The following is a 14,678-nucleotide window of genomic DNA, read 5'->3' as shown; positions in this document are numbered from 1 at the left end:
TGTTCTTTTATAATTCTTCATTTTAATTACCTTCATTACTCTTTATTGTCACAATAAGAAACATAATAAGAAAGTCACTTAACAAGCTTAGCTTTAGTTTCAGCCACATATTGTCTCAAATGGGAATATTGTATTTTGAAAACAATGTAACAAGTCTGTTTTATTCCCTTTGTTCTGATATACTGTAGCAACCCTAAAAATGATTAAATTCAGTAAAAGCTAACATAAGACTTTTTCAATTAAATCACACATAGAGCAGTTCCATGGCTTCAGAATATGATCCTAAGGGAACAGTTTTTTTATTGAGGCTAAAGTCATTAAAAAACAAAGACAGAAAAACTGTAAAAAATAAAAATAGCTAAAACAGAAAGACTCGCTTCTGCAACAAAATATTACACTAGCATATGGCATTTACCAAGAGTACAACTTTCTCCAGACTGAACTTGCAACCACAGCATTCCAACATCAAGGAATGAATCTCCCCGAGCTACTGTCGTTAAATAATTAACAAGCAGATGTTCCAATTGTGTTACAGCACTCCCCACGTCCCAAAATAAAATGAGAAAATATATAGTACACAGTTCTAAAACAGTTTGTTTCGAACTCTTACATTTTTAAAAATTAAAGCAGGCATTATGTTATTATACGGAACAGATATTACACCTGTGTAGGGCTCTGCATTAAAACACAGCCAAAGTCAAGATCATTGGTGCCTCATAACCTTTTGACACAGCTGTTATATACAGATTTCCAAATATTACTCTTCTAGCTATTTTTCAAATTCAATGAATCACTTAAAGCAGAGAGAAACTGCTAACACTGCCTAAACCAATACTTATAATACAAATAAGATAATAAATCACATTGAAAAGTTCAATGTTTCTGATTCCCAGTGACAGGAACAGTACTGAAAGCAAGGCATAAACTGAAATCAGATGGCAGCCACTCTTATTTGGAAGTTAACAAGCCATTAACAGGTTCTCCCTTGATTTGAATGATTTCTATCAGTTTAAAATTAACGAGCTGCCAATTGTTTAATTCCTCTTGATCAATGAGGCCTAGCGAGATGAAAGTTTTCTTAAATAATACAGCAAATGAGGAAAAAATGCACTTTAAATTCTTTAAATTAGATGTGACTACAACATTTTTGCCCTCCAATGAGACACAGATGTGTGTTTTCTACTTATGGTTTCTACTTTTCTACTTAAGTTTTCAATTAAGTATTATTTTATGATAAATATATATAAATATCCTTTAAGTAGATTCTTGAAAGAGAATTACATAAAAGTTGAAGACAATGCCAAATACAAAGGGTTGTGTAACTCATTGTTTTGGCAACCTCAACGAGATTAAATTACTAAATCAAAGCATCTGTTTCATTTTTTTCATTTTCTTTTTTTCCAAGCAGGCTGGGACCTCAAGTTAAACTAAATTATGTAGTTCTAGGCACAATGCAAACAACGCAAAACATCTCAACATCTTAACACTCTTAAATGACACTGAAAGCATCAAAATAATTAATCATGCAGTTCACCTAGATTAAATGAAAACAAGATGTTTATGCTCCCCTTAAGCATTATATGGTGGTAGTAGTATATGGCTGAAATCATTTGTTCAGCAAAAAAGTATGAAGGCTTACACTCTGTATTTCCAAGTGTTATACCTAACCATGAAAAGATTTTTAATGAGCCAAGCAACACTTGATAGAATGTACTGAATGAGAGAACTAGGTTCCTGTTTTAACAAGCTCAATGCAGTAGGTATGTTAAGAAATGTATTTTTGCTTAAACAGAAAAAGCCCATTGCAAGTCTTAAATTCATGGTTATTTTAATGAAGACTATAGAACCACAGACCATGTCTACAAACAGAATTGAACCTGTCAGTCTTTCTGCAAATGAGATTTTTTTTTCTTTTGGAACACAAATAGCACATCATCTGAAAGCAGAACACGAAGTCTCATCATGTCCAGACCCTGGTGTGACCTTTTTAAGGTTTTATTCAGTAGGTTCTACGATGCAATCAATCTTATTTAAAGGCCAGAACATTTTGAACCAGCCAAAAGGCTCACAAAGAGAATAATTAAAACTTAAAAGCAAATTATTTTTGAGCATTTTTTCCCAAACAAATTATGAGTGCCAGAACAAGATCAATAAAATAAAAAAATAAGATCCAGTTTCCTGTTAGGTATGCTTTTAAACAGAGCAATAGATTACTGATTAATGTACTGAGTCCAGGGGTGTAGATGCTTTGGATGCTAAAGCAATGAGGACAGTAGCCTGTGCAGTGAACCTGTGGAACTGAAGACACCACATGCCTTTACTTTATGGCCAGGACTATTCGCAGCTGGAGGTCATTGTGGGAGAGACTACAGTAGACCCTGCCCTGTATGCTGGAGCATCACAATTGATTCTCCTGCTAATGTGTTTGCCTTAATGAGCCAAACATGGCTATGATCACTGAGGAAGACTCCTCAGATCAGTTCCAAGAAGCAGTGTGAAGACACTGTAAGAAATTAATATACAGTACAGTAGTACAACTTGAGCTGAGCACAAAGGCTATGATAAATCTACATATTGCCTACTGGTACAGCCTATGCAATGCACTAATGTTTAACTTACTTAACCATTCATTTGGATTATTTGCAGGAAGGTATCCAGACCAACGTCTGACATTAAGTAGGGATACAAAACTACAGGACAGAGGATTCCAGTGCTCAAAACAAAGGCTTTAAAGAGGAATTGTACTAGATAAAGTCATAACAAAATCTAGCAACCAGTGCCTTTCAAAAGTATTCATCACCCTCCAATGATGTCCTAATTTGCTGAATCACAAATAATAAATACAATTTTTTTAAAGGGAAGTTTTAATTGAGACTGTGAAAGAAAACACGTCAGCAACAACTGCAATTAAAAATAAAAAAGTAAAATATTTTGTACAACTATTAACCCATTTTCAATTGCAACCCTAAAGAAGTTAATTGCAAAGAATTATTTTGGCAAGTCATACAATTAACTGAATGGTCTCCCGTGTGCAATAATAGTGGCTTACATGATTACAGAATAAATACACCTCTGTAAGGTGCTTCAGTCAGGTAGTGAATTTCAGTCAAAGATTCAACTATGAAGATCAAGAAACTTTCCAAACTTTCCAAATAGAAAGACACAAACGAGGAGAGGAAGATACATTCCTAAAATACTGAATACCATTTGAGCAGTGTGAATTTGATCATTAAGAACTGCAAAGCTGATTACACCACCGGGACCTGACTAGATCAGGCCGTCCCTCCAATCTGTGCTGCCAAGCAAGGAGGAAGCTGGTGAGGAATGCTACTATGGCAACTTTGAAAGAGATACAGAGAAGCTAAGATGGGAGAAAATGTCAACATGAGACAACAATCATCTGGTCACTCCACAAAGCTGGCCTGCATGGCCGAGTGGCAAGAAGGAAGCCATTTCCAGATAAAAGCATCTTAAATCCCACATGGAGTTTGCAACAAGGCATTTAAGTGATACTTCAAAAATGTGTCAAGAGGTTTTGTGGTCAGACAAGACAAAAGTGGAACAATATGTTATGTTATGCCTGGCGCTAACCCAACACACCACCCAGCCAGCACTATCAATACTCTCATGCATGGTGATGGCAGCATTATGTTAAAGGGCTGCTTCTCTTCCCATCCTAGCCAAAGCTACAACATCATTGACCCCATACAGTTCCATGCAGACAGCACTTGCTGAATAGCTGTCGTTTGGGTGCTGAATTTCTCAGCCAATGCTACAACTAACAAGGTCATCACTGCTCTCTCATTTTTCACAAGCTGCCTTTGTTAATCCATACACTGCTGTAGCAGGCAAAGCATTTTCATAACTTCCATAGTACCAATGTTTTCTCACATGGAAGGGGAAGGGGGAAAGGAGTTCAGGAGTTCAGGGCCCTGCCATTTCAAACACTAGCTAAAAATAACCACAGTGGGACAAAGAAAAAAGGCAAAAAAGGGCCAGTGGCAGGGGCTTTAACCTCAGATGTCATTTCCAGTTTCTTCTTCAATCAGCTCATATGTAGCAGGATCTTCATTACACAGTTCATGCTGAGGCCGCCGTCATTGTTAACATACTGTACAGCATTGTCAGGAAGTCATTTATTCCAGGTAAGAGTCAAGCCTCACCCAGAAGAACAGGGTACGAGATGGTTCTACTACTCCCTGAAAGGAACACAAGTACACTGCAGAACTCATCTCTCTTTAAGACACTCATCAATTCTCTGGGGTGAGCCTTGACATGAACATCATTTAAAAACAGTTGTGGAACAATACCAACATTGAACAATAGGAAAGTGAATCTAACAAATCCTACCAGGGGGGTCTTTGTGTTCTTCATCATCGTCTACTGAGAGGACTAGTGGTTCTTCAAAAACCTGAAAGTCAAAAACATGCTTCTTTTAGTCAGGTTTTACCATATTTCAGAACCAACAGGTGTATCACCTATCAGTGGAAACGTTTGAGAGGTCAATCCCTAATCTCGCCCACTTCTGCCTACCTATGTATAAATATCGCACTTCTTGCTTGTTTGTTTGCACATTACATTCACCATTGTAGTGGCTCCCTGGCTCATTCTTTATTAATGGAGGGGGATGTTTAAAACAGGTTGCCACTTTCACCCAGGCGTGTTACCCCAATAAAGCTCCCTATTCAAATCTCACATCTTCTACAACATAGTAAGGGTTTGTATTTTAAGAAGAAATATTGGAGGGTTCTACAACAGTGAACTGGACCCTTCATTCCAGTTGAATAGTTGACAACTATTCCATAACTGTACACCATTTCCAGTTTTTCACATTGTTCACATCACACTTGACATTGTTTCACATGATATCCCTCATTGTTTTACATCCAAGTTGGCTATTTTGGCTCTCTGAGTAACTACTGGCAAAGGCACTCTCCAGAGTTCAGGTTGAGCTCTATGGTCAAAGGATCACAAGTCAGAGCCAAACTGGACACCAGTATCTGAGCACCACTGAGGGTAAGGTTGGCACTAGTCAGCTGGTTCTGTCTCATGGCACTTCCCAGGGTGCTGCAGGCTTGCAGTGCTACAGATTAGGGGTGTGCCTTTCCTCCAAACATTGCTAAACCTCTTGCACAGACCTGCTTACTGTAGCTTGTGATGCTGCATATGTCTCCTCACTCCCTCTCCCTCCCCCCCACCTCCATCACCAGAATAGACCGTTCCTAACAAAATTCAAGTTTTCATTTGGAATTAAAAATGATTATTTTAAGACTGGAAATTTTATTTTAAGACAGCTTCTAAAGCTGATTTGAGCTCTTTAGAATTTCTAAACTGAAAACTAAAACTGATGCCCAAGATATGGCACCTTCTACCCATGAAATAGCTTAATGTTACAATAGAATATGAGGATAATGAGTACAATTTACTGTATTTTCAACAGAGTTGACAATTTACTGTCAACTCTGTCTAGACACCTAGACCCCCAGGAAGTTGACCTATACCCTATAATTTGCAGAGTGTACCTCAGGTTCCACTGAAGGTCTGGTACAATTCATTCTTTCCCCACTGATTTAACAACTCATACAGTACTCACACTGTCTATCAGTGTACGGTCTCCTCCACAGAAGTCCTTGTGTGATTCTGTACAAAAGAAAATCAAATGAACTATACGAATAAGTACAGATAAGGTTTGTGAACATGTGTCTCATTGTAGCAGAACAACTGGGTCTCTGAGTCCTTATCGATTTGAGCAGCGAAGAGGCATTTAAGAGAGAAAGTAAGTGCAGGAATTCATATGTGAGTGTGAATATGAATCCGAAATTAATAGAGCGATATGCTTGGTTTGCTCTCCCATTCATATCAGAGTTTAGAAAGAAGAAGCACAGTTCCCTCCTCTAAATGTATCAGAGGTTGTAAGGGAGAAGCACAGTTCGCTCTCCCAATATAAAGATTTAGATAAAAGAGGGAAACTGGACAGGAAAATTAGGTAGTGACTAAATAAGTCAGGGACAGTAATTTATTTCACCAGGGTTGCTCCAGGCTCAGCCTCAGGTTCGAGATTCCCTGTTGTTCAGGAAGTTAATGTGTGGGTCCTGCAACACCACAGACCACTTAAGAGCGACCTGTCACACTCATTTTATTGGGGACAAAACCACAGGTAACCAGAGAACAAGCACAAAAACTACTGAAAAAGGCAGCTGAAGTACCAAAACAAACATAATAAAGATGAAAATAAAGCACAAAATCAAATGCCTTGCCAGCAGATTTCTTTTCTGTAAGTACAAATAATTACCACTGTTCAGACATACAGTATAAACAATTTTTATGCAAGGTAAGAAGGCTGTACTGTGCTGAATACTATAATTCATCTCCTTTACTCAGAAAACAAATTGAAAAGAGAATATTAATGAGGCACAACTGTGCAGTTTGTATTAGTGCTATAACCTAAACCATAAAATATTGTTCACAAGAGCTGCAGACTACTACCTAGACTAAACAAAATTGCATGACCTACACTTTAAGTGTAAGGTGACAGCACTAATTAAAACTGTACATCATTAATTCAATGGTAACAAAAACACCTAACAAGCAAGACATTTAGATGATTTTTAGGAATAATAAAAATCCAAAACATGGGATTTTTAACTCCTTCAACAGCAATCGCTCATTAAGATAGTTGAGAGTTTGTCAGCTCTCTACCAAGTGACTATTCTACAAACAGAGACACAGAAGATAGCAGATCTCCTTACAGCAGCCTCACGCACTGGAGCTAATGAGCTGCAATGAAACCTCCCGTTGCTAAGGTTACCTGCAACAGGAACCAATATCCGTAACCGAAAACAACTGCAGGCACCGCTGATAAACTTGATTTAGGCCCACCCAAGAGTGAGTAAATGCATTTCATTTCAGACTTGAGATGTTTTGGAAACAGGACCAAGATTTCACAAAGCACTTTCTGTATCCTTTCATAATCCAATTGACATCCTGATTCAGTGGCATCCAACTTTTCAAGATCTGATAATTTGCACAGAAAGGCCAGTATCTCTGAACCATTTCACTGAAAAGTTTTATAAGGAATCTTTAGAAATATCCATTAGTTTACCTTAAACCAACTGAGTATAGTACACAACACAATATACTCCTTCCCCTCCAACAATTACACAAAATAAGGAATATAACACAGTAAAAAAATGTTATTTCTATATATACAGTACATTTAATTTATTAAACATCAAGGTAATAAAAACATCAAATAACAGACTCTAATTGAGTTTAAAAGGCCAAAACGATCTCTTGCCGCAAAAAATCAATCAGTTTATAGCCAATGCATCAGGTTAAAGTTTTTGGATGAGGGCAGTCAAAGACAGATATCTGTAAACCCTTGTTCTGTAAGTCTCATTTTCTTATGGTACATCCACTTTAGTCAAAAGGAATAAGAAGGGATGGCATTATTTTTATAGAAGTGTCATTTGATATTCAGGAAAATGTTCTAAAATACTGCAAATCAAGTCAAACACCAGTCACAGGATACCGCCAAATATAGATGTGCAGGCATTGCCAACAATTATTACTCTTAGTGTAGGAGTCTGTAAAGTATATAAATGTGCTACAAATACTAGGAGAGAAACTATGGTTAACAGTCATAACAGTCATGAGATACTACAGAGCTCACTCTACTGTGCTACAGTACATGGAGAGGAACACAATGATACACACTGTGACAGTACAGTAAGTGACAGTACTTATGAATCTAGGATTTCCCATATTTTTTTGTTCCTATTGAAGTTCACATACATACACATTGATAGAATTCAGCAGCATACATCTGTATGGCCAGATATTATTTAAAATAAGGTAGAACTGAACTGAAAGCCTGGTTTGGAGAATGAAAATGAGAATAAAAGAGCTGTAAAAGAAAACTGTATATTCTTCGTCTTTGTTAGCTGCCTAGTTATTTCATCAAGGTTGATTTTATTTCCCTAAATGTCATGCAAGAAAAAACCCAGCAGAGGGCAGTACACGGGAGTCAATTTATTTCAGTCTGATTTCACATTTTGTCTTTGGAAAGAGGTTGACTTTCTTGATATTCACACTATCCTGATTTGTTTTTAAAAAATACAGAATTAATTCACAGAAATGAAGAAATATTGAATTAACCAAAAAATGTTAAACATCCAATGTCTGCAATGTACACTATGGGGTTGATTTAGGGTTTATTTATGCTGAAAGAATCTACATTATGCATGTTTGTTTTTTTTAAATTGAGTGGCTGGGATAGCTCAGTACTTTTTTTTTTTACACATGTAAAGAAAGATTTCTAGTTCAAGTCAAATAAGCAGTGTCTCCCACTAATTACCTTTTCCCTAAAAAATCTGTGTTCCTTGTTTTACTAGTACTCTGCTTATTTTACTTCAGCTGAAATATGTCTACGGGGTTTTCAGTTTGTCTTTATTCTTCTTTAGTAAGCAGAAGACTTACAAGACCAGAAAAGAATTGAGGTTTATGTTAAATTTAGTAGGGCAGGACAACCAATAAGAATTGTGTTTAACTTGGCCTATATTTTCTTAAGATTTTCTAAAGGTGCAAGTGATTCTTTCATATATCTTTCCAAAGCAATTTCTTTCTGATATTAATTTTAAATGCTTTGCTAGGTATTGTGGATTTTATCATCATAAGACAAACATTTTGAATAACAAAATCACTTAACGTACAGTATATATTTTTATCATTTTTGCCACAGAACGTTCTGTGACCGCATAGACCGCATAGACTATTGATGAGTTCAAATGATGTTCTCAGTGTGAAACACCAAGACAAAGGATGTGTTAAACTTTTTTATATAAATGTGAAAACGTACACCTTCTTTTTGAAAATTTACCACATGGATTACTAAAAACACTACCTTTGCTGTCTTCAGTCCACTCATATTCTCCTTCTAGACAAAGAGCTTTGACCTAAGAAATAAAAAAAAAAAAGTTAGATAAAAAAGTTAGGTGTCTTGACAATTTATTTTTTGCATAGAAAGTACTTTCAATGCATTAATCTTAAGAGAAATGGGTGTTTTTGTTTAATGTATCATAGATTAGGCTAAGGTCACAGACGGAAAACCGATGTCCATATAAATACTATTCCACATCAGAGCAGAGCTTCTGAAATGATCATTATCTTCTAAACACTTCAGGTTCTTGGCAGGCAAGACATAATACATCTTAATCTATGATGGGACAACACCATAAAAGCAAATTACATTTTGATTTATTTTACTGTACGGAATAACACAGACCAGTACGGTATTTTACAAATCACAGCAATGCCTCACTGACTGCTGTTTCTTTTAGGTCTGATTCACTACAGAACTCTGTCCTGGCCATTACTCCAAATAAAAGCACCTGCATAAAAGCGGAATGTCTGTTTGTCTGTGTATGACATGCCAGGAGGAAGAACCTTGAATACACTCAGCACAGGTTGTAGTTGAGCATCCTACTTCGGTTTGTGTTAAAGGCCAAATGCAATGAAAAAGGTCTTGCAAGCTCTCAGCAAAAGAGAGTGTGGCATTATACTGTACATATGGTTACTGTACAGTCAGTGCCATTTGTAATCACTTTCATTAAAAAGAGATCTCAAGCTCCCTAGGTTTTGCCTTTTCTGGAACATGTAACTTTTCCAGCTGTTGCCAAATTGGAAGAGTGGTTAAGTTCCATCTGAATGCAGCCAAATCTTAAATCTTTAACTAGTATTTAAAAATAAACTCTTTTCCGTATAAATGGATTATTTAAATTATGTACTGTGGTACAAATACCAGTAATATCATTACTGATCCTCCTATAAAGCTCTCATGTGTCACTCATAATGTACAAAATAGCACTCCTGGGAACACATCCCTATTGAGCCCAGGGTATAATTGCCACTATTAGCACTGATTCACACAGAACATTCACCAGAACGCATCCTGAGCGCTAAGCAAGAGTTGCTATAACTGTATATGCTATATTGCTATAAATATGGCTGTTTTTCCATCTTATTCTTACATCGGTTTTTACTATTTTAACTCGATATCTCATTCATAGGTTAGAGCTACAGAAGATAAAATCTTTTTCGATCACACAGATAAAATACTTTGTAGACTCTTACACTTTTTGCAAACATGTAATTACCTAAAATGCTTTGCCTTTCAACAGCTGTAAGTGTATTCCTTAAATAGCATTTCAGTTTGCAAACTGATACTTGTGCTTTTGTGTTAAGGAATGCAGTTTGAATCACTGAGCATTTCAGAGTGATTTAAAAGTCAAAACAGAGGCTGAACTATTCAAACAGGAGTAGTTAAATCAAACGCAGTGTAATCATTGTTTACTGATTGTACTTGGGGCAACTGCACCACCATCACTGACAACAACAATAAAACAACACACCAGGTTTCTTGAAAAGTTACACAAAGGTAAAACCAGATGTTGCTGCCAAGCTACACGTATTTAACATTTAAAGACACTCTTAAAGTAGCTACAGGCAAAATTAACATTATTGTTCTGGATTAACCCTGAAATTCTGAACAAACCACCACCTGGCTGACTGCCTAAGGTTAGACAGCTGAGAGGAGAAAAAATATTTCTGCATTTTTGCTACAACTTTTCAGGTATAATATTATTTACTTCTTAAGACCAACAGTTATGTGTTTTTTAAATTAAATTGTTAATAGCGCATTTCACTGAAACACCACGACACTGCTTATGGCTTTTTCCGACCTATGGTTTAAAATGGGAATCATTTTAAAGACCTGACTGAGCCTTTTGACATTTTCTTCATAGATGTTTCACCAACTTTTTTCTCCAGCCCTGTTGGCTTCTTCAAAACCAATAGTGAAACAGTAATCAGGGGACACAAATGAAAACTGAGAGATGGAGACACTTAACACAGAATTGATGGAGCTTAGAACACTCTACTATAACAAAGTCATTTTGTTGAAGCTGAAACTTTTCTTTCTTTCAAGAAACAGCAAGATGAAATCCTTGGATTACTTGGTTACCACAACCAAATGAGTTGGGTGGATGGTTCCTCCCTTCATTTTCTTGTCATTCTTATATGTTTCTAATTAAGGAGGGGTTTAAATTACATTAATTACATTGAACAGTTGAATTGTAATTGAATAAATAAATTAAACCCACGTTTATTTGTCTATATAGCCTAATAAAAACATAATAAAACTCAGAATAGACTTCTCTAATTGCTTTTTTAAAGTGTTAAAAGTACCTTCCATTGTTGTCTGCTGGTGAAGGATATAAGTTATTGCCAAATGTGAAGTCCATTATTTGTATGCTGCATGTGTTTTATTTACCTGCAAATAACTGTAAATGGTCACCTAAACTGTCATTTCCTAGAAAGAGTTAAAATCCCCAGCAAGTCATGTTGCCAAACTCTGTTGTGCCACTATCATGTGGGGGAATGCCCCGCACTCACCTCTCTGAGGAAGTTATTATCCTTTAAGCGTTTCCGCAGGAGCAGAATGTCTGACTCCAGTGTCCGCTCTGAGTCTGGCCTGACTGTCAGAGTCAAGGTCTCTGACAAATGACAGAACTTCAGCAAGCGAGAGCCGTCAGCCTGGATCTGAGAAATGCCAGCCAAGGGAGTGACCAGTGGATTTGGAGGGCTGCGAAAACAAGATTAAACGACAGTCTCTTTTAATGACCTTGCCATCAACCCCTTCCCTTACAGCTGCTAACAGCACAGAGTCTGGACATGTCTGGCCAAGCGCAAACACTGCTAACAACAAGATACGATTAAATAACTGGCCGGGGGTGATAACCTCAGCAATAAAGGATATAATCAAGAATGGAGTATTTACAGCTTTTGCTGCTTTTAGAAAATAAAGTAAACATCACAGAAATATTTCACACTGGACAACAAATTCTTTATTCATATATATTTATACAGATTTATGTTGACCAGACACATATTTCTTTATAAAACAGCATACTGACATCTTAATAAAAAAACAGTCTAATAATGATACAAGTAACACTGTTTATCTACACAGAAATCAAGCAAGTGATAACATTTTTATGAAGCAAAAAACATAAATCTATGGCTAAAGCTTAGAAAAAAAATGTCTTCAAAAAGATCTACGGTATGAAACACCTTATATACAGTACTACAAACTTGCTGCTACTATGTCTACTACCCCTTCATGTTTTTGTTATATTTATCAGGTTGATTGAACCAAGTAAAGGGAATATGTTTCTGATTAATCAAGGCCAAAATTAAGTGTGGATTGTTAAAATAATGTGATAGCAAAAACTGCCATCATTCAAACACTGTCAGTGATTTTAATGTGTGCTCAATCCAACAAGTACAACGCTATCTGCGGCACAAGAGAGAGGTCCAGCTTCTTCCTAAGCTGACTTGGAATTTACACAACAATGAGAACTGGGTTGGTTTTTTAATCCTACAGATCTCTGCTTTGAAGCATTGAGCTAACAAACATACAGTAAATGTGAATGAAGCAAATGTAGAAAACCATTGTTGTTGAGGTCAGGTTAAGTTGACCTTAATGGAATCTGATCTTCCACTGTCAATAAACCACACCAAAAGACAAAGCTGAGGTGAACTTGATAACGTTGTGAAGTACTTAAGGAAATCTGATGATATTCCCTTTCCATAAACACTAACTGTACATCAGACCAGCTATAATGATAGTTATTGAGGTGCTTACTTTGGGTAATTTAGAAATTACATAATCAAGTTTCTTTTTGCCATGGGCAACATAATCAAACATTAATATTGTAGAAATGCACAGTTTATTTTCAGTACAGAAAATTCAATGTTACATTTGCCATGTTTTCTATACCAACCCTTCTGCAGATGAATTTTCTGTTGCCTTTAAATTATTCATTTTTAATTTTATGAATGTATAAGCTTTGCTCTCTCTCTATCTCTTCCCTGCTTGTAACCAGAAAGATACAGCAAGAACCACCCAAAAAAGTTGACGGGCATGAGTCTCATTCTGAAACACATTCTGATATGATTAAAGTTGTGCTTTACTTCTATAGACCTCTTAATTAAAGTTTTATGGAAGAAATGATTACAAAAATCATCTTGTTAAGAACAACTACTTCTTCTAAAAGAAGAAAAATTATGTTTAAAATACAAAAAATCAGAACAACTAGTAGTAATATGAGAAAGAGCAACAGCATTAGAAATGGTTAAAGTTTAATTATAAAGGGCTGAAAATAATCACAGGGTTCTAACCTTCATACAGAATTGCACCTTTGTAGTTCAAATAATGAAATAAACAACTGTCAAAATCCTTGACTGAAGGGCCACACCACAGATCTAATCTCTCTCAAGTCTGAAACTCCTTAATCGGTAAGCTTTCAAGATTTGCAATGGAAACTGTACATGAGGAATATGCTTTAACAAGTTAATAGGCCATTATGCTCAACTAGTTAAGCCATTTCAGAAGAACAGTACTGCAGGAATATTACTGAAAGAGTAACCTACTAATAGTATAAAAAGTAATAGGACAGGAGCAGAACCCACTAACCATTTTAACATAGCATTAGAAGATCTACAAATAAGCCTGTTATTGGGTACTGGCACTCTATTTGGTGTAACATTGAGGAACTGTGAAAGAGGGGCTAAGATTAGACCAACCCTGGCATCAAAACCTTCCCACCAAAAGGACCCTGATTTGGTCCCTAATCTGAATTTGTCTCACCGGATTCCCTTATAAACCTAACCTTAAACCTCATCATAGAGGTTCCTGTATGGGAAAGTAAAGCTTGTTTTTCCCTTTTTAAACCAATGACAAAGTAAATCTGTTTCTCCCTTTAATGCACACTATAGTACAAAAAAAAGCTTTTCTGCAGTCTAACTGAAACTTTCAGACAAGTCTGTCTTCACAATTACTCGATTAGGCCATTAGCCCTGTGTTCTGAGCCTTTTCATAAATAGAAAATGTTTGATCACAGCCACAGATCTTACTCTTTGCCTCATGCAAATGCCTGCACTTTTTCATTCTCTAATTGGTCTGTATGCCACACTCCCACAGTGGAAACCAACACAGGCAACTCTGAGAAACAGTTGCTCTCATACAAGGCCAAAACTTTCTTTTTAACTCTTTTAAGACCCATCATTACCAGTCAAAAGCTGGAAGCTCACTTCATTTGGTAATCCATCTCTTAAGAATAATAATCTTTTTTTAACATGGTTAGTTAAAATATTTACCACACCAGTCTGTTGCCCAGTTACAATAATGGACATGTAAAAAAAACCCGTAAAGGTCAGGCCTTTAACTTCACAAAGACTACATCATCTGTTTCTAAGTATCTATGAAGAGAAGTGTATTTAATAGGAATAAATGACTGCTCAACTCTTATAATCATGCATTTGGATGTGTACACTCACCATCCTTTCTCAAAAACTGAAAAAAATCTCCTGCTGATAGAACGAAAGGAAACCCATGCAATAACTATGTCATACAGTAATGAAGGTCATGTAACATTTTCTTTCAGATAAGTTGCAATTTTTTTTCTTCTTTTCACAGGTTATTAGTTTCACCTAGGGCTCTGACGGACTCTTTTTAGTGAAACTGTTGTTCTCTGTAGTTTGAAACACACACATTTACGTGTGTTTACTGTGTTATGCACTGCCATAGGAGTTACTTTAAATATAGTTCTATCTTCTAA

The 14,678-nt window shown here is 36.3% G+C and overlaps 1 protein-coding gene across 6 annotated transcripts in view; it reads right to left on the bottom strand.

Annotated features, from left to right (window-relative positions):
* arhgef28a (Rho guanine nucleotide exchange factor (GEF) 28a) overlaps window positions 1–14,678 on the bottom strand; it is a 124,148-nt gene that overhangs the window by 72,432 nt on the left and 37,038 nt on the right. For all 6 annotated transcript variants that reach the window (XM_015339200.2, XM_015339215.2, XM_015339219.2 and 3 more), the window contains 4 exons: window positions 11,452–11,641; window positions 8,903–8,954; window positions 5,594–5,640; window positions 4,351–4,411 (listed from right to left, as the gene is read on the bottom strand). In XM_015339200.2, the coding sequence (XP_015194686.2) occupies window positions 4,351–4,411; window positions 5,594–5,640; window positions 8,903–8,954; window positions 11,452–11,641 (350 nt within the window). The remainder of the gene's footprint in view (window positions 1–4,350; window positions 4,412–5,593; window positions 5,641–8,902; window positions 8,955–11,451; window positions 11,642–14,678) is intronic.

This window comes from Lepisosteus oculatus, chromosome 3, assembly GCF_040954835.1.
Source record: "Lepisosteus oculatus isolate fLepOcu1 chromosome 3, fLepOcu1.hap2, whole genome shotgun sequence".
Taxonomy (NCBI): Eukaryota; Metazoa; Chordata; class Actinopteri; order Semionotiformes; family Lepisosteidae; genus Lepisosteus; species Lepisosteus oculatus.
Note: the sequence above shows the minus strand (reverse complement) of the source record. Positions and strands in the feature narration are given on the sequence as shown.